The sequence below is a fragment of the Octopus bimaculoides genome, chromosome 10, assembly GCF_046866305.1.
Source record: "Octopus bimaculoides isolate indiv1 chromosome 10, ASM4686630v1, whole genome shotgun sequence".
In the NCBI taxonomy this organism is placed as follows: Eukaryota; Metazoa; Mollusca; class Cephalopoda; order Octopoda; family Octopodidae; genus Octopus; species Octopus bimaculoides.
The window spans coordinates 90,181,144-90,201,852 of record NC_142937.1 but is presented as its reverse complement, the minus strand read 5'-3'; the positions used below and the strand labels follow the sequence as shown (position 1 = coordinate 90,201,852).

General features: G+C 34.3%; 1 protein-coding gene across 1 annotated transcript; it reads left to right on the top strand.

The window, feature by feature from the left end:
- Window positions 1-3,685: 3,685 nt before the first annotated feature.
- Window positions 3,686-19,775, top strand: LOC106869391 (digestive cysteine proteinase 2). The gene is made up of 7 exons (XM_089358989.1): window positions 3,686-3,962; window positions 8,847-8,952; window positions 10,081-10,227; window positions 11,508-11,631; window positions 13,346-13,443; window positions 15,883-16,148; window positions 18,022-19,775. The coding sequence occupies exons 1-7, from the start codon at window positions 3,826-3,828 to the stop codon at window positions 18,122-18,124; spliced, it is 981 nt and encodes a 326-aa protein (XP_089215115.1). The 5' UTR covers window positions 3,686-3,825; the 3' UTR covers window positions 18,125-19,775.
- Window positions 19,776-20,709: the final 934 nt, after the last annotated feature.

The window sequence follows — 20,709 nt, the reverse complement described above, 5'->3', positions numbered from 1 at the left end:
GAAATAGTACAGAGGCAAGTCGCACGATAATATACAGCAAGTTGCTAATCCCACAGACTCTGTCGATACATATACAATAACACTAACACTTGGACATCTACTATATATGTGGGAATTTCTGTCTGTGGATGTGTTCTGGGTTCAGTCCCACGGCGTGTTAACTGAGTGGAGAATGAATAACTGCGAAAATGTCGTTGCCTGATTCAAACAGCCCCTACAACTTCACTTCTTCCTCTTCCTGATGCACCAACGAAGCCACAATTTAAAATTAATTTAACGCTACTCAAACAATTTTCACATCGAAATTCTTTTTCATTTTACACGTTCTCCTTTCATTATGGGAAGATCCTATACACATTATATGGAGTTCCTTAGCACGTAATGCCCGGTTGACAATCTAAGTTGCCTTTTGTATGTTAATCCGCTCCTCATGATCATTTGAAACACAGAGATATGTATTTCATTCATTTGACACAAGTATTGTGATGGATGTTTTAAGTGTCATTTTAATACTCAATCTAAATTTGAAATTCGATTTTTTCCTATCAAGCTTAGTTTTCTTGTAACGCAATATCTATTTTTTCCTCATTTAACATAGTCATCAAACAAGAAAATAATGATATAATATATTAACTTGAGTATAATTAAAGATTTAAATGTCGATATACATGTTATATCTATTTTACGTAAAAATATTACAATTTATGCTTGCAGGCAAATTTAGTCTGGGCAGCGAACGTTTTTAGATTTCTTCAGACATGAACCTTGGGTCTATGTATGGAGCAGTTTCAGATCTGTTTGTAAATGCAACATTATTAACAGATAGTGTCTCTTGCTTCTTGTTGATTTTACACCAGCATTGTGTTCATGTAGATGCTCTGTAGGGTTGTGGAACTATATGAATTATCCTAATTAATCTGCCTGTACAGGTGATGATCTAACTTTAAAACACCAGAACTATTTTATACCATTAGTAAAAAAAATGTCGTAAAGGAGATGATTAGGACGATAATTGATCTCCTCACATTTGTTGTATGACATGTGTAAGTCTACTAATAGGATGACTACATCGTTCAAATCACATGCCATCTGTTATTCCAAGCATTAAGAGAGATTAATCTGTCCTTTGAATACAAATGGGATCGCTTCAAAGACAATATATATCTTCTGCAATGAAGCGTAAGTTCACCATGATGTTCAACATCTAGTATCAAATTCCTCTAAGTACTTCATTTCAAATGCTGAGGAATCACACGAAGCTTCTAATCCGATATTCCAGGATACCTGTTCCTCCCAATGACCACATTTCCCATTACAAGGAAATCTGAACGACCAATTTCAATTTATCAAATAGAAGGGCCAAAGTGCGTTGTATTAAGACGCCAAAGTTTGTTCTTTCTGTAGCCGCTATAATGAATTCAATGAATTACTCTGAAGATGAATATGTTTTGTAAACATGTTAATTCAGATGCAGGCTTCTTGATCCTAAACGTAATGTTGACAAGTGGCGATTATTCGCTGACTCCTTACAGATGAGTTTGAAATCCGTCCTTCATAATGAATATACATTCCTTCCAGTACCTATTAAACAGGCTGCAAACATGAAAAAACATTCATATGACAACTTGAAGTTGCTGCTAGGTTATACTAAGTACTGTTCATTCGGCTGAGTAAAACAGTAGGACAAGCAAAACCACTACGTTCAGAATAACTGGCAAAATGCATCTCACTTGTTTTAGGTAAGAAAAATATTTTGATGATCTGGGAAAATGTTCTTTCCTTCTTGCACATAAAGCTTGGACTTCAAAAAAACTTTGTAAAGGCAATGGATAAAACGCAAATTGGGTTCAAATACTTGGAAAATAAGTTTCCCTGGATGAGTAATGCCACGATTAAAGAGGGATTTTTGTTGGCCCTCATATCAGAAAATTAAAATGTATGAGGTCTAAAAGATAGATGATTTGTGATGAAGCAACTGTATGGAAACGATTCAAAAGCATCAGAGTAAACTTTGTGGGGAAATGGCAAAGACAAAAACTAACTGAAATATTCTTAAATCTAACCTAACCTTATTAAAGGTTCATTTCCTTAACTCTCACTTGGACATTTCCCCAGAAAATCTGGGGTGATAAACAATGAACATGATGACCATTTTCATCGGGATATTTCTACAACAGAAAAGCATTAATGCTCTCAACAAGCTACCAGTATGCTTGTTGATAGCAGTTGGATTCTCAAGAGAGACATGGCTGAGATTATTACTGTAGAAGTAAAACTGAGATGCTTTTTAAATTACAGATATGCCCTTTCGATTTTATTTTAAAAGATTCGTGATTATATTGGTCTTTGAAAACCAAACTGCTCACGACACAAAAACCTAAGCTGAAAGAGAAATATTGTAGACTTTTCTGAATTCAACGCAAAAGCTCCAAAACGCTATAAGAATATTAAAGATTTGTAGGTACGTGGTACTTCGCTATGCTAACACAACACACTACAAGGTATACTAAATGCTCTCACAAGCCAGCACCACGCTCCATCGCGTTAGCAGTGCTCCCCACATTACTTTGTTAAGGCTACCTCCACAGACACTCTACAGAACTGTAAGCCAGCACTTAACCTCCCCACAATGCTTCACACCGAGACGCCAGATGCAAACAGACAACGTGATCGAAGGCAAAAGCTGGCAACGAGTGTACATACCACACTTCGGGGGCTTCCTTCTCCCCATCAGCACCCATCCAACCCACAACTTCCTCTGAACACATTGCCAACATAGCCACCACACACAGCGGTGCCAAGCTACTGGATACACCAACTCACGCATTATACGCATTCCTGAGGCTGGTATTATCCACATTTGTCTTTGATCACATTGTCTGCCTACACCTGACGCCTCAATACGAAACACTGTAGCAAAAATCAGTCTGGCCAACAGTTCCATAGAACATCTGTAGAAACAACCTCAACAAAACAATGCAAAGATCACTGCTGGCACAACGGAACGTGGCACCAACCTATGGAAACATTTATCATACCCTACAGTATACTGTGTTTGCACAACGAAGCACCACGCACCTACAAATCTTTAATGTCTACATACCAGCCCCAGGAATGCGTCCAATATGCAAATTGGTACATCCAACAACTCAACACCGCTGCGTGATGTAGCCATACAAGCAATGTGTTCGGAGGCAATAGCGAGCCAGATGAGTGCCGAAGAAGGGACAACAATCCACGAAACATAGCACATACACCCGTCACCCACTTCTGTCCTCGATCACACCGTCTCCCCACATCTGACATCTCGATACGAAACGTTGTAGCAAAAATCAGTGCTGCCTATAGAATGTCTGTAGAAATAATCTTAACAAAATACTATAAGAATAATATATTTTAGTCGTGGGACAAAATTTATTTATTTATTCATTGATCTTCAGTGTTATCAGCTGTAATTTATTCTCTTTTTTTGTCATTCTTCTCTAATTTCCATTTCCTGAATTTCCTGTCTTACTCATTGAATAAACCACTTTTTGGCGCTGTTTTCCACTTGTAAAATATTAAATTTCCTCATCTAAAATGGGATGGTTTCTCTTGGTTCGTTTGTGTGTCCTTCTTTCTCCTACTCTCTATAATTTTATACCTCTATCTACGCTTCATTCTCTCCTATATATTTCTTGGAAAACAATTACAGATTATTCCTTCATCGGTGCTCCGCAACACACACACACATAAATATATATATATATTGATAGATATAGATATATCACAAAGTATATTACATTATATTTCTATATTCTCTATATTTCCTCATCACTATTTGATATGATGTTGCCTTTGCTTTCATTTATAGCTGTTTTTACTTTCGTTTCGGCAAATTGGATTCCGAACGATGATACCTGGGAACTGTACAAATCCACTTTCAGAAAGGAATACAGAAACGCAGAGATAGAAAATTTCAGGTAAAATGTTTTACAGGTTTTTTCATGTATGGGGTGGGGTGCGTGTATGTGTGTCTATGTATATGTATAGTGTGTGTGTGTGTGTGTGTGTGTGTGTGTGTGTGTGTGTGTGTGTGTGTGTGTGAAACAGAGAACAATTCCGGTTACCTCCTCGTATATATTCCTATTAGTACATACTATCTTCTAGATATTAACGTCTTAAGTTTATACCTCCAATAGTGTAACCAAATAACAATTTTAGTGATGTTGTGTTTAATATCACTATTTTCTCCTTGGTGCTTTTAGTGGAGACTGCTCTCTCACAAGTATTCAGAACAGTCATCTTTATGTTGGCACTGTTGTTTTGCACCTCAATCTAGGTAAAGAAAAAGAAATCATTTGGCAACTGAAGCATCAGCACTAAAAGTCATTTATGCGTCTCATTTATCTATATATATAAAAATGAGAATGTGTGTCTGTCTGTCTGTCTGTCTGTGTGTGTATGTGTGTGAATCCCTAAAACTCGAGAACTACGCAACCAATTTCATTCAAATTTTACACATGCCTTACTTAGGGTTCCAGTTGTGTTTTAGTCAAAAAATTTTTCTAACTTCTTGCAGAGTTCGAGCCCACGGCAACATAATATTCCTCCACTATTTAAGTATTACGTGTCAAAAGTGAAACAAAAACACTCATGTCAAATACTTTCACTTTAAAAATGAAACTATTCCACTAACTGAAACAATCACATTTCGATACTGTAATGACAGATACTTTCACTTTAATGGTGTATATATATATATATATATATATATATAGAGAGAGAGAGAGAGAGATGTATATGTATACACATACATGTATATGTACACGTATATGTATAGATAGATATATATAGATATAGATCTATATGCATACATGTATATGTATACATATGTGTAGATGTATATATATAGGTGTACATCTAATATGTACACATATATAAATGCATACAGATATCTATACATATATACACCCATACACACACACATATATATGCACACAAGCACACACATTAGTCATTTGTTTTCTTATCCAAAACTACGTCAAAAGTATTGAATGGATCTTTAAGAAATTTGGAAATTATATTCTATGCATAATGGCCATAACCCCCATGAAAATTCATATATTTTTGATGTTGATGAAATTTTAACCATACATATTACACACAAATGAAGTAATATTTCTAAAATTTTTTCTTCTTAGAAGTTACAAAGACCCCTTCATGGGGACTTCACACCCACAATTTAGTCATTTTTCCTAAGCAAAGACGAATACAGTTATACCATTGGTAGCTATAGGGTCACCCGAACATAACAGATGAGCATTATTTGTAATTCAACGGTACAACAGTGTAAGACTATCCTTTCAGATATACTTACATTGTGATTTCTGCAATGTGGTGCATAAATTGTCAACTAAATGAGACTCATCTTTGCCTCCACTGATTCACTTGCAAAGTGTTGAGTAAAATTATTTCGTTGCAGACCTCCTTTGAGTCTTTTTATTATCACTGCGACACATATAGTCCCCAGTTGGTAACATTGATTTCAAGGCCTTCCCAGATGAGTGACTGGTTGTTCTAAGACATTTATTGATTGTAAATATTTTCTGCCCAGTTACCTATCGGTAGAGTGGTCATTTGCAAACACCAGAGGCGACACTTTCATTTCCCTTTACTCCAAACGTCACACATTGTTGTTTCAATTGGGTCATGCCCTTCCAATTGCTATAGATCCATAATGCATCTTAAAGCTGTGCCTGTCACTTGTATGGTGAGGAATCCTACATTGGGAAGTAGTAACGACTAGGCTACGGTAGCTGACTAATTATCGTGATCATTCGTCTTTTGCTTTCCTGTAGATTTGCTCTCTTTTACAAACCCAGTGAACATACATATATTTCCAATTTCAAAGAAATTCAAACAATACATATTACACACAAGTGAAAAAGATTCCCAACAATTAAACTTCTCTGGTTGACATTAATACACCCATCACAAATAGGGGCCTTAACTCCCACATTTTTCAGCTCCATGAGCTCCATTTTTCAGGAGCAAAATTCTTTTAGGGTCCATGTAGTGTCTTAGGCCAAAAAATTTTTTAACTTCCTGCAGAAAAAGCTAAGAACACCTGCAGAAAAAGCTAAGAACACCTGCAGAAAAAAGCTAAGAACACCTGCAGAAAAAGCTAAGAACACCTGCAGAAAATGCTAAAACATGACTCTGCCAAAAGCAGAAATTTCACCAATTTTGCCAAAAACGGTGATTTAGCTTCTATTTCTAGCAGAAATTTCGCCAAATATGATTTTGTCAAAGGCAGGAATTTCTCCAAATATGATTTTGCCAAAAACGGTGATTTAGCTGCTATTTCTAGCAGAAATTTCCCCAAATATTATTTTGACAAAAGCAGAAATTTCTCCAAATATGATTTTGCCAAAAGCGGTGATTTAGCTGCTATTTCTAGCAGAAATTTCGCCAAATATGATTTTGCCAAAAACGGTGATTTAGCCGCTATTTCTAGCAGAAATTTTGCCAAATATGATTTTGTCAAAAGCAGAAATTTCCCCAAATATTTTGTCAAAAGCAGAAATTTCCCCAAATATTTTGCCAAAAACGGTCATTTAGCTGATACTTCTAGCAGAAATTTCACCAAATATGATTTTGTCAAAAGCAGAAATTTCACCAAATATGATTTTGCCAAAAACGGTCATTTAGCAGCTATTTCTAGCAGAAATTTCTCCAAATATAATTTTGCCAAAAACGGTGATTTAGCTGCTATTTCTAGCAGAAATTTTTTCCAAATATGATTTTGCCAAAAACGGTGATTTAGCTGTTATTTCTAGCAGAAATTTCGCCAAATATTATTTTGCCGAAAGCAGAAATTTCTCCAAATATGATTTTGCCAAAAACGGTGATTTAGCTGCTATTTCTAGCAGAAATTTCGCCAAATATGATTTTGCCAAAAACGGTAATTTAGCCGTTATTTCTAGCAGAAATTTTGCCAAATATGATTTTGTCAAAAGCAGAAATTTCCCCAAATATTTTGTCAAAAGCAGAAATTTCCCCAAATATTTTGCCAAAAACGGTCATTTAGCTGATACTTCTAGCAGAAATTTCACCAAATATGATTTTGTCAAAAGCAGAAATTTCACCAAATCTGATTTTGCCAAAAACGGTCATTTAGCAGCTATTTCTAGCAGAAATTTCTCCAAAGATAATTTTGCCAAAAACGGTGATTTAGCTGCTATTTCTAGCAGAAATTTTTTCCAAATATGATTTTACCAAAAACGGTGATTTAGCTGTTATTTCTAGCAGAAATTTCGCCAAATATTATTTTGCCGAAAGCAGAAATTTCTCCAAATATGATTTTTCCAAAAACGGTGATTTAGCTGCTATTTCTAGCAGAAATTTCGCCAAATATGATTTTGCTAAAAGCAGAAATTTCCCCAAATATTTTGTCAAAAATGGTGATTTAGCTGCTATTTCTAGCAGAAATTTCCCCAAATATGATTTTGTCAAAAGCAGAAATTTCACCAAATATGACTTTGCCAAAAACGGTGATTTAGCTGCTATTTCTAGCAGAAATTTCCCCAAATACGATTTTGCCAAAAGCAGAAATTTCCCATTTAAGGCTAAAATTAATACCATTATCTTTTAATGTCGTACTATTTGCCTTATGTCTTAGTCTAAAAGAAGTCTTATGGTTATATATTCTCTGTTTCACATTAATACTACATTCTATGTAAATATAATTCTCGGTTATTGTACTTATAGTGCATCTGTACACTACGTTACGGGTGCAACAATTTCCTAATAACGGACAATGGGACTGATTTCTGAAGTTGCACCTAGTATTAAATATAACTAGTATTTTATAAATCTTTAAAGAGCTGAAGCTATTAAATTACTCAACCTCTACATCTGTTTTAGCTCTTTACTTGGGCAACAAGTAACGCTACTGCTCTTCCCAACATCTGATACTGCCAAAGGCGCTATGTTCTTATGACATCCCTTCGTATATTTTTAATTAAATATCATTCATTTATATATATGATGATTGAAGAAGTATTAACGAAATATGATAAAGAAAAAATTGCGAGTATTAGATTCCTTTGTATCTACATATATACACGTTTAAATATGTATCGTCGTATACTCATAATTACGTGTGTGAAACTTTTATTCGCTGTGAAAGTATCGGATACTATCGGGTATCTGAGAAGCCTTATTCATAATTACCAAAGGAAGAACTAAATAAACTTTATACAAATGGATACAAATATAAATTATTGCTGAATATTTCTTTCCATCTATAACTGTGAATAATGACTAATTAGTCCAACATGTTATTTTCTAATATCAAAACATCTGGCGCGAAATAGGTTGGTACCAAATTAGGTCTGGTCAAAAAAACTGGTTGTATTAAATGGTAAGAACCAAAATGTTTGCACCCAGTCATCCCAGTCTATTCATAAGGGTTCTGGTCGGCGGATAACTTTTCCTAGCTCTTTCTCACTAGTCTCAGAGGACCTGTAAAATGATCATGGTCCACGTCCTCCTTTCTCTGACTAAGTCCTATTATGTTTAAACATTTTACCTATTACTATATCACTTTTCCAATATTAACTCTATTCCCCACATGCAATAGCATGCTTGAATGCTCACCAATTTCTTCTATGGGTGCTATGATAGGCTTGTTCAGTGTTACAGTTATAATGATGTTCTTTGGTGTTGGTCATAAGGATGACTGCAATGTGTTGTGTAATGCTTGATGACTAAAATGCGTTTCGTAGTTCTGTGTAATGTAGGGACATATGGCTAATGTATTGATACAAACTATGCAACATTGATGTTTTATTTTCTTTCAGACGTGCTATGTGGGAAGAGAATGCAAATTTCATCAATGAGCACAATTTAGAAGCTGATATGGGTATTCACACATATTGGTTGGGTATGAATGAATATGCAGATCTGGTGAGATGTGTTTTATACTCCTCCTTGAGAGATAGTGTGGGTTAGAAAAATAGGAACATAAATTGGAACTGAAGGTTAGATAAAAAGAGAATGAGAGATAGAATAGCGGGCAGAGTGAAAGAGACAGAGATAGAGATATGTAGATAGAGACAGACTGAGAAAAGCATAAATGCAATGAGAATGTGTGTGTGTGTGTGTGTGTGTGTGTAAGAGAAAGAGAGAGACGATAAGGAATTGACAAAGATAGAGAATGTGAGAGCTCAACAGATTGAAACTGAGAGACAGAACCATATCGACAGAGACAGATTAAGAGAGAGTAAATTAGAGAGGGTGATAGGGACGGGGGGAAATGCAGAGATAATGATACAGATAGGCAGACAGCCAGAGAAAGGGAAATAGAGGGAAAGAGACAACTACTCAGTAGAATCGTTAAAAGGTCGAAAAACTTATGTGCGGTATTTGTTCAGGCTTTGTACATTCGGAGTTCAACTTTGCCTTTTCAAAATTGATAAAATAAAGAACCGGTCAAGTTATAGAACCGATCTAATTGATCAAACCACTTCCCGAAATGACTGGCTTCATGCCTAAATTAAAAACAATTATCTTTAGTATACATGGTTTGGGAAATACATCACAAGTTCCTTTTCTTCAAAAAAGAATTGGCGTTGTCTTGCAGAACATGTATATCAGCGAAGACTGATTACTTGTTAATGCGTACGTGTGTGTGTTTGTGTGCTTGAGTGGAAGTGTGGCTGTGTATGATATAATCCAGCGGAGAATGTGAATATTGATGCAAGAGTAAACGGAAACGTCAGTGGTTTTCGAACGATAACTCTTGCCATACTTGTTCTGCGCCAAGTTACAAATACTATCTTGCTATTCAGATACAATAACTGTAGCAAACTTATACACCTATTTCAACATGTAACTTACGTTATTTCGCAGGTAGTCAAATACATTGCTCGTCTTAAGATATGCTTTATAGAGTTATTTGGGCTTCCTCACAGACATCATCACAAATTCACAAACGACTTTATAAGATATTTTTTAAACGACTTTAAAAGATATTTTTTAATTACTCTTCTACTTTTTAATGTGATGACCTTGTTTCTTTTCTTCCATGTTCAGAGTAACAGAGAGTTTCAAGAAATGATGACCGGTTTTCTTCCCCAGAACCGTAGTATGGAGACATCATTTATCAGCAACAACCTTGAATACTTGCCTCGAACGGTGGACTGGAGACAACATGGATACGTAACAGGAGTGAAAAACCAGGTTAGAAAGTGTATTTGAACAATATAAATCTATGTTAGCCGTCTTCAGTATCATTGTCACACAATAACCTAGTAACAGTTTATACTCCCATCTTAAAAGAGGAGTAGATATATATGTGTCTGCTTGTGTGTGTGTGTGTGTGTGTGTGTGTGTGTGTGTGTGTGTGTGTGTGTGTGTGTGTGTGTGTGTGTGTGTGTGTGTGTGTTTGAATATATATGTGTGTGCGCTTGAATATGTGTATGTGTAATATACATATATAATTTACATTGTTACATATATACATACAAACATACATATATACATAAAAAATACATATAAACATTCAAATATACATATATACATACGTACAAACGTACATACACACATATCCCACACAAGTGTTAATTTAAGTATAGTTAGACCGTAGAAATTATTTATATTTAAGGTGCTGCCATCGTACAATCAAGTCATTGCGCTGTTTAATAATATCCGATTTAATTTTATTAACATGGAATGCCTCAGATTCACAGAGCCCACACCAGCCCCCGCCATCTTTATATGGTTGTACATCACATACACGAAACTAAGCAATTTTAAATTCAATGCTATCATCAGCGAGAGAATGCACAAATGTACTATTAGCCTTTGCTTTATGCCAAAATGTAGATTCGTGATTATTCCAGCAAAATTTGAATGGGGAAGAGCACACACTAATGTAAAGACGTTCTTTACTAAGAGCAGTAACAGAGCACTTATACACAAATTTTTTCTTAAGGCTTTGGTTATTAATGAGATACAGTGATTCATTACGGCAGTTATATAGAGCGAGCTTAGCTTGATTATTAGTAGGTATGAGATGTTCAGCTTTACTGTTACTAATAGTATTGTTATTGGAATCGGGTATTTCATTATGTTGATTATTTGTTAACTTCGTTGAAATAAGCACAGAGTGAGAGAAACAGAGGGAGAAGGAGACATATATATAGAGAGATATATAGTACCCAATATATGTTTCCATGTATATTCGTATTGTGTATGTGTGTCTTTGTCAGTGTCTGTGTTTGTATACTTTCACATATATGTAAACACATACACACACAAACGTATATATATAAGTACATATATCTATATACATATATATGTGTATGCACATACAGATGTGTGTGTACATATATATCTGTATACATACATATAAGTATTATATATGTACGCATATACATATAAATACATACATATCAATATGTATATATGTACATATATAAACATAAATATACATACACATTTTTTCATGTTATTTTCAGGGACCTTGTGGTTCGTGCTGGGCATTTTCCGCTACTGGTTCACTTGAAGGCCAGTACTTCAAAAAATATGGCAGACTGATTTCGTTGTCGGAACAAATCCTTGTAGACTGCTCTTCATCATTCGGTAAATACACTTATACAAAATTTCTACATGCTGTATGAAAATTCTTGTGAAATTGTTCTGCTGAGGCAATTAACACCTCTCACTTGCGATATATGATTTGAAAAATTATAATGGAGTATCCTGCATGTTGAAAACCTATATGGTCTTACGCATCCGAGGAAGGCGGTGTATTTCAAATTGATGTAATGCTTGCATTGATCGATTAAATGGAGCCGCCTGAAACGGTCGTAATACACTAATAACTTGACATGATCGTTACTTATTTGCTATACATACATACATACACACACACACACACACACACACACACATACACACACAACACACACACATATATATATATGTATATATATATATATACATACATACATATAATATATATATATATATATATATATATATATATATATGCTCGAAATACGGACAAGAAAAACAACTGATAACTGATAAAGGGTCATTCTTTATATTGCGTGTCTTGTTTTCCATTTGTTTCCTCCGTTGTTCGTAAAAGAGTTCATATTCCATGTATTCGTATTTCGTATTCCATATTTTCGTGACGTCCTGTGCCCACATATGCATATGCATATACATATATATGTAAGTATGTAGATATACGTGTGTATATGCATATATATATATATATATATATATATATATATATATATATATTCGCTGTTTTTTTCGGAGTAAGAGGCGGAGAGAAAGAGAGTTTGCTAAGAAATAGAAGGGAGAGAAATTTTTTTCTTAAGGACAGAGAACCGCTCAGGGCTTATAATCTTTTTTTTTTTTATCATTATGATAAAATTAGAAGGAGTGGCTTTAACAGGCATGCAAAAAACAAAGAGATCAAACGACTATATTATTTCAAAACACTTATCAAGACACGAGTCTACGTGGAGAACTATAAAACAAGGCGAATTAATACTGGAGCAAAAAATAATGATAAATAGGAAAAATAAAACAAGATCTTTCAAAGACTCCCAGAATGATATCCTAAACACATAAGATATTTTCCCTCTTTCTATAACTCAATCTCCCTTCTTCGTCTCCCTACCTCTGTTATAAGTAAAGAAAATAGAAAGCATCGACCGTAATTGTGTAGAATGTTAAGTTGTTACTGAATGGCATGAGGAACATTCTAGTGAAGTTGAACATCTTATCTGGCCACCACAGACCCCAGATCTCAATATTATTGAACATTTATGGTGCATTTTATAAAAACAAGTAAGGAGTCGAAGTCTTCCATCATCCTCACTACAAGACTGTTTTAGCTGAAGAATGGACAAAAATTTCTTTGGAAGCAATTCAAACTTTGTACGAGCCCATACCTCGTAAAATTCAAGCTGTAATTACTGCCAAAGGTGGTCCTCCCCATATTAAAATAAATTTGTTTAAAATTTTAAGGAGTTTCCATTGTTTTGTCCAACCCCTGTATGTGTGTGTGTGTGTGTGTGTGTGTGTGTGTGTGTGTGTAAATCTTTCAAATCTGATATAGAAAATACGACCATATTCGACTTCTTTCTGATAAATGATTGTTTTTTTTTATCATATTTCTTTACTGGTTCTTTATGATCAATTTGAAACAATATCTGAGTCGACACTTATTTTGTTTCAGCCATCAATGGGTATGTGTGTGTTTGTGTGCGAGTGTGTGTGCGCGCATGCGCGCGTAAAGTTTTGATTCAACATATAGAAAATTCCTTAAACATTTCAGGAACCAAAGGCTGCCATGGAGGACTTATGGACGCTGCATTCAAATATACCCAAAGATATGGTATAGAATCAGAAAGATCCTACCCATATCGCGCAAGGGTACGTACGTTATTTTCCACGTTCATTGGTTTTCATTTATTGTTAAATATTAAATATAGCATGCGCAAACATCCGTACTGCTAAGTAGTTACACAAACATATATATATATATATATATATATATATATATATATATATATATATATTATGTATGTATGTATGTATGTATGTAAATATGTATACACACCCAAATCCCCCGATATTGTTTATAATATACTGTAGCTAAGTCGAATCCATATTTAAACTATATGTAGCTATAATATATTATTTATAGGTATACAATTCAACGTTTTGGAAAATATACCGTAGTTTAGCCATATAAGTTGTATTTTATAACATATTCTTCAAGCTTACCTTACCGTATAAACAATCTCCTGTAAAAGCCGACTTTTGTTTATTACAAATCAACATTTGTTGGTTGAGGGATTGTTCTGTTTATAATGTTACAGTAAAGAATTAAATCCCTTCTCTGCTCGTTATTTTTCGTTTTGTTGTACTATTTACGAAAGCATTAGGTTAGGAATTTCTCAGGTTCATTATTGAAGGAGTTCTTTGTTATAGCTAGTTTAACACAAAATGCTTCGCACTATAATTGACGTTTTGTGAATGGCTAGCACTTACTATTACACAACGCCACATCTGCTTACAGCTCGTAGATGTAAACGTAGCAGTGACGTAGCGTAACCAGAATTGTCAGATAAGCGACGAAAGGCAGTACCTCTCATCGCAATAACAATGATAATACGATTACCAGTACTATTGTTCTTTATTAGCTGCAATGATCGAGGAAGCTGTATAAAAGGAGTATTTTGCTATTTCACTTAGGAGGACAATTAATACTAGTCATTCTATAACACTTTCGGTATACAGAAGTAGAGATTTTTAAATTCGTCGTTTTGGAACAAAAACTCCATGACCCCGCTCCGGATAAAGCAAAAAGAATTTAATAACACTGAAACTAAAAGTTATAGCAATTGCTCAGGACATGATTGTTTAGCCACAAGAAATTGACAGAACAAGTTGAACGAATTACATACAGTGCAAAAGACAAATTGTACTGACAGAGGTCAGGTTTGTAAGTGACTAAAATTGTAGATGAAAATTGTCGAATGGTTACTTGGAAATAGTCAAAATGGAATATCGGTAACTCTCGGAACTACAAAAAATATGTAGAAAAGGAATCAAAGAAAGGAGATTGTGATTTTAAGGTAAGTACCAGGTCGAGCAAAGCTTCATGAGTGGATTTAGTAGACGGAAACTGTAAGGAGCTTCTCGTATATATATCTGTGTGTGTTTTTGTGCCTGTGTTTATCCTTCAACACTGCTTAGTTTGGATACGTCCCTGTAACGTAGTAGTTCGGTAAATGAGACCAACAGAATAAGTACCAGGCTCAAAAAATAAGTACTGAGGTCAATTCGTTCAACTAAAACCCCTGTATTAATTACATGGTTGCAGTCTAACGACTGAAGCAAGTAAGAGATCACATGATAGGCATCTTTAACAAGTATCTTCGACTATAACCCATGGCCTACCGTATGTATGTCATTGTTCAGTTTTATTTCAAGATTTCTTGTCAACGGAGGGAAGGCCGGTTTCTAACCTAGATCCAAGGCTCCTTCATTAGAATTTCAACATCAACAACAGGGTATTTTTGTTTGTTTGTGTGTATGTATGTATGTATGTATGTATGTATGTAGGTAGGTAGGTAGGTAGGTAGGTAGGTAGGTAGGTAGGTAGGAGTGTGTGTATATATATCTTTTATTTTTTACTTGCTTCAATCATTAGACTGTGGCCATGCTGCAGCACCGCTATATATATATATATATATATATATGCAGTACGACCGTTTCAAGCGACTCCATTTAATTGAACAATGCAATCATTACATCAATTTAAATGCAGAGCTATCATCAGCTGCACAAATAAATAGAATTTTAATCAGTCGGACACATTAATATAATTTTACTCAAATACTTTAACAGAGCAAGAAGATGGAAGAAATCCATGTTGTCGCTGTTATTTTTAGCAAATCCAGTTTCGTGGCGAGGGTTTCACATGCCGTGATCCTTTTGCTATTTCATTTTACATCTATGCATGCGCAAACGGACAAAACAGCCGTTAATTTTCACTTTTAGACAGCGGGATGAGGTGAATTACAATAAAAGTGTATGAGAGAAGATTGATCATCTCGACAAGATTAATAAACCAAGAATGCTTCAGGCTAGGGAAAGTTTTTAGCTATTTACGAGAACAGCTACAAGCACTGTTAGTTATATGTAATTTTAGTAGGGTAGTAAAAATATTATTTCTGCCGAAGGGGTTGAATGGAAACCAATAAAAATATTTGTTTATGCTTATTATTATACAGAGAGACACTGAACATGTTCTCTGGTTTTACCAATTTAATCTAACTTCTATATCGTTATTTTATTATATAGAAACAAGTATGTGAATATGACAGGAACAAAGTAGTCGCTTTTGTCAGCTATTACTTTAATGTGAACCAGAGAGAGAGCGCACTACAAGAAGCAGTAGCCGGTGTGGGTCCAATCTCTGCTGCCATCTATGCCGATTCCAATGCATTCCGATTCTACAAGCATGGCATTTACAAAAGAAATGATTGTAATCACCACATAAATCATGCGATCTTGGTGGTTGGATACGGAACAGAAAATGGACAGGACTACTGGTTAGTGAAAAACAGGTAAATCACAATGTTTTGTTTACTTTATCTCTCCCCCTCTTCATCTGTGTGTGTGTGTGTGTGTGTGTGTGTGTGTGTGTGTGTGTGTGTGTGTGTGTGTGTGTGTGTGTGTGTGTGTGTGTGTGTGTGTGTGTGTGTGTGTGTGTGTGTGTGTGTGTGTGTGTGTGTAGATACGGTAGACTAGCAAAATTTTTAGTTCCAAATCTGAATGGAAATGTAATAGAAAATGAAAACTAATACTTTGTTTTACGACATAAGTATAGAAATTTTATATTATTTACTCTTACGTTGGATATAATTGAAAAGGAAGTAGACACCTGGAAAGATGAAAGTGTGAAACACTTTCGATACCAGTTAGAGACGTTTTTAGCTCATTTATTATACTGTTATGATACTACTGATAAAGGCCTGACTGTCACAATATTTAATTTATCCGCAGCGGCGAGCTGGCAGAATCGTTAGCACGCCGGGCGAAATGCTAAGCATTATTTCGGCTGCCGTTACGTTCTGAGTTCAAATTCCGCCGAGGTTGGCTTTGCCTTTCAACCTTTGGGGGTCCATTGAATAAATACCCGTTGTGTACTGGATCGATGTAATCGACTTAATCCCATTGTTTGTCCTCTCTATGTTTAGCCCCTGGTGGGGAATGAAGAAATACATGTTTAATTTATCCACCTACAAGAATACTTAGTTTTTAAACTATAATCAGCAAAATATGTCAATATTGGTGTTTAAAAATCTAAAAACAGACGTGTTAACTCCAGCTACATTAGTTGATATAAATTTTTTAGACAATCTAAACAATGCAGACTGAACTGGGTCTGGTTTTTCTGCAAGATATACAGCCTGGCGTTCTGCCACTTTTGACATTCCAGTGATCTTTAAAAAAGTTGTTTCAAAAAATAAATAACAAAGTTTATCCTCGCATGTGGAGTTTTAGGGAGAAATAACAAAACATTATAAATTATACAGTTGAGTGTGGAATACACTTTAATGAACTAAACCAAAAATGTGTACATTCAATTAAAATTCCATCCGTAATGTAAATAAAAAAATATCATTAGCATTAAAGAAAGGCAAGCGAAACATCTCTGAAACAGAATGTTTAAAATTTAAGGGAAGGTATGTTGTAGGGAGTGGTTCTGTAGAGAAATTTTCCCCGTGTCATACATAAACCATATTTCATACCTTCCACAATTCTTGAAAGCACACGAATTTTAATTATTTTATCTCCCACTCAAAATAAAAGATCACTTGAATATGCAAGACAGTGTTGTTGTAGAAATCTCTAACGCCTAGTGTTCCCTTCAGTTGCAACCCTCGCTAATTAACACAAGCTTATCTATAACAACTATGAACACTATTAAAATACCATCCTAAAAACACCTCACTGAATCTACAGAGGCGCACAGACACAAATCTACTAATGTGACCGATCGACATTCCATAACACTATGATTGTACATTATATGACCAGTCAGAAATCTTTATAACCACCATGACATATTACTATGATCCATCTAAATCCTATAAAATTACTGACACGTTACACGACCAGTCAGAATATGTTACTAAGACCCGTCACAGTACTATAACCGCTACACACTATGACACGTTAGCATGAGTATTCAGAATTCTGATGACATGTATGGTCAGTCAGATTTGTTTGTCACAGCCTGTTAACTATATTGCATTAATAAGAAAATGTTAACTTGTTAATTATTTTGCATTAAGAAAATGTTAACCTGTTAATTTATATTGCATTAATAAGAAAACGTTAGCCAGTTAATTATATTGCATTAATAATAAAATATTAATACATGTCAAAAATGTATGATTTATTATCAATTTGTCTTTTTTCTTTTCTTTTCAGTTGGGGTCAGCGATGGGGTGACCATGGTTATATCAAAATGGCTAGGAACTATAACAACATGTGTAGGATTGCATCCCTTGCTAGTTACCCTATTGTGAGATAGACTCATCGTTTGAAACTTTTTATGAATTTTCTTTTTAAACCAAATTACATCTATTTTTGATCATTGCTGTTTTGTTAGGTAGTTACCTATCACTTAATCATCTTGTACAAGGAATATAACTCTTTCAGAAACCTTATACTGAACTTCTATTGCTTCGTTCGGTTTTTCACTAGCGGAGAGCTATCACTATAATTTTCATACTAGCCCCACTGACGAGCGCCGTTCAATGTTATCACTAATTCATGTGCGAAACGATTTCTAAAAACGGCTGAGATGGATCTATAATACTACGTAGTATAAAGGTTAATATACATACTCTAGTAATAAGTGTACGAGTTCCTGTTCTTTCTGATTTATGAACGATTAGACGACTATATCTATATATCTACCCCTCTCTCTCTCTCTCTCTCTCTCTCTTTCTATATATATATATATATATATATATATATATATATATATATATATATATATATTCCGATTATATATTTGTTTTGCTAGATTTTTTATGTGAAATCGTGTGTTGAAACAGATGTTGTTGTACTTGGGGACGGTCATATTGCCAGTTTAGCCAATAAAAACACACACACACTGTATATTTGATGTTAATTTGCTTCAGCTTTATATTACATTACATTCATCCTATTTCGGTCAGAGTTCTTTCGTCACACTTCTGTGACCTCATCAGTGGTCCTTTACTTTCTTCTTTCTTATGTGTGTCCCTCCTTGCTAACGATCAGCCATTTTGTATTTTGTATTCCTATTGTATGTGTCTACGCATGCGTATCCCTCTTTGTGTGTCTATGCTTTGTAAGTGCATGTGTGTGTATGGGGAGTGCCTGTATTATCTATATCCTCTGTTAATACATGTTCGTTTATTAAATTAAATTAAAATTAGATTTAAAAAATTAAATTAAAATTAAATTAAAAATTAAATTAAATTAAATACAAAAAAAAACAAAAACAAAACAAAAAACAAACAAAAGTAGGTATAAACATATGAACAAATAAATAAAAACAAAAATAAACGAACATGTATTAACAGAGGATATAGATAATACAGGCACTCCTCATACACACACATGCACTTACAAAACATAGACACACAAAGAGGGATACGCATGCGTAGACACATACAATAGGAATACAAAATACAAAATGGCTGATCGTTAGCAAGGAGGGACACACATAAGAAAGAAGAAAGCAAAGGACCACTGATGAGGTCACAGAAGTGTGACGAAAGAACTCTGGCCGAAATAGGATTAATGTAATGTAATGTAATATAAAGCTGAAGCAAATTAACACTAAATATACAGCGCGTGTGTTTTTATTGGCTAAACTGGTAATATGACCATCTCCAAATACAACAATATATATATATATATATATATATATATATATATATATATGTGTGTGTGTGTGTGTATGTATGTATGTATGTATGTATGTATATAAGCAATAATTATAACGATAGAGAATATGGAGAGTAGCGTATCTCTATAATTATTTCCTTTTATTTTACGTCATACAGCATATTTTTATTGTTACAACAACCTACACGTGTTTCCACTATACATATGCAACTGGTCATAATTTTTTTGTACATCTCTATATATATATATAAATTTAGGCTGAATAAAGATTACACAACTGTCTTAATTGTTTAATTCTTTTTAGTTTACACATTTGTACAAATTATAGTCGATGTATGAAATATATATATACATATATATATATATATATATATATATATATATATATATATATATATATATATATATATATATATATATATGTATGTATGTATGTGTGTGTGTGTGTGTATATATATATATATATGTATATATATATATATATATATATATATATATATATATATATATATATATATATATATATATATAATATAATATACACATACATACATATGTACGCATACGCACATATATATGTACGTGATCACACATGAATTTAAAATTAACTCCCCCATCATCCTCACTTCCCACTCTCCAACTCCAGCTCTTTATCCAACTCCGTCCTCACCTCGGGCTCAACACCACCCTATATTCTGTCATGTCGTGACCCTTTTTGCAGCCAAACTAAGAGGCGTAACTCCAATAAACTAAAAAGCATTTTCCTGTTATTACCTAAAATGGTTGACGTTGCCATTTATATATATATGCATGTTGAATGCATGTGTGGGCCATGTGGATAAACTTACACTCGGGGATATACGTGCCACAATGCAATACATGTATGTATGTTTTATTACTGTTTATGCGAGTGCGTGTATATGTATTGCATGTCTATATGTGGCTGCGTGCAAATATTGACCCATGAATCAGGAACTAAAAACTCATGAAATATTTTACAAATTTTTGCTTTCATCTGATCGCCTGTATCTGGAGAATGAGAAACAGTTTGCTATGTTCTTTTTTTGAAAACCAAACCATTTATAGGTTTCTGTGCAAATTAGTTTTTACGTAGCCCAGTGCAGCTATGATAATAGGAACATATTAAATTCTGTAACCTGAATATATAAAAGTTGAAGGTTTCTCATCGGTTCTCCGTTTATGCTCTCCTTTTCT

What these genes read in the sequence shown, in the direction of transcription:
- LOC106869391 (XM_089358989.1), top strand. Translation starts at nt 3,826, where the DNA reads ATGATGTTGCCTTTGCTTTCATTTATAGCTGTTTTTACTTTCGTTTCG. An exon ending in AGACTGCTCTTCATCATTCG is followed by an intron (nt 11,632 to 13,345) that starts GTAAATACACTT and finishes TAAACATTTCAG; the next exon opens with GAACCAAAGGCTGCCATGGA. An exon ending in CCTACCCATATCGCGCAAGG is followed by an intron (nt 13,444 to 15,882) that starts GTACGTACGTTA and finishes TTTATTATATAG; the next exon opens with AAACAAGTATGTGAATATGA.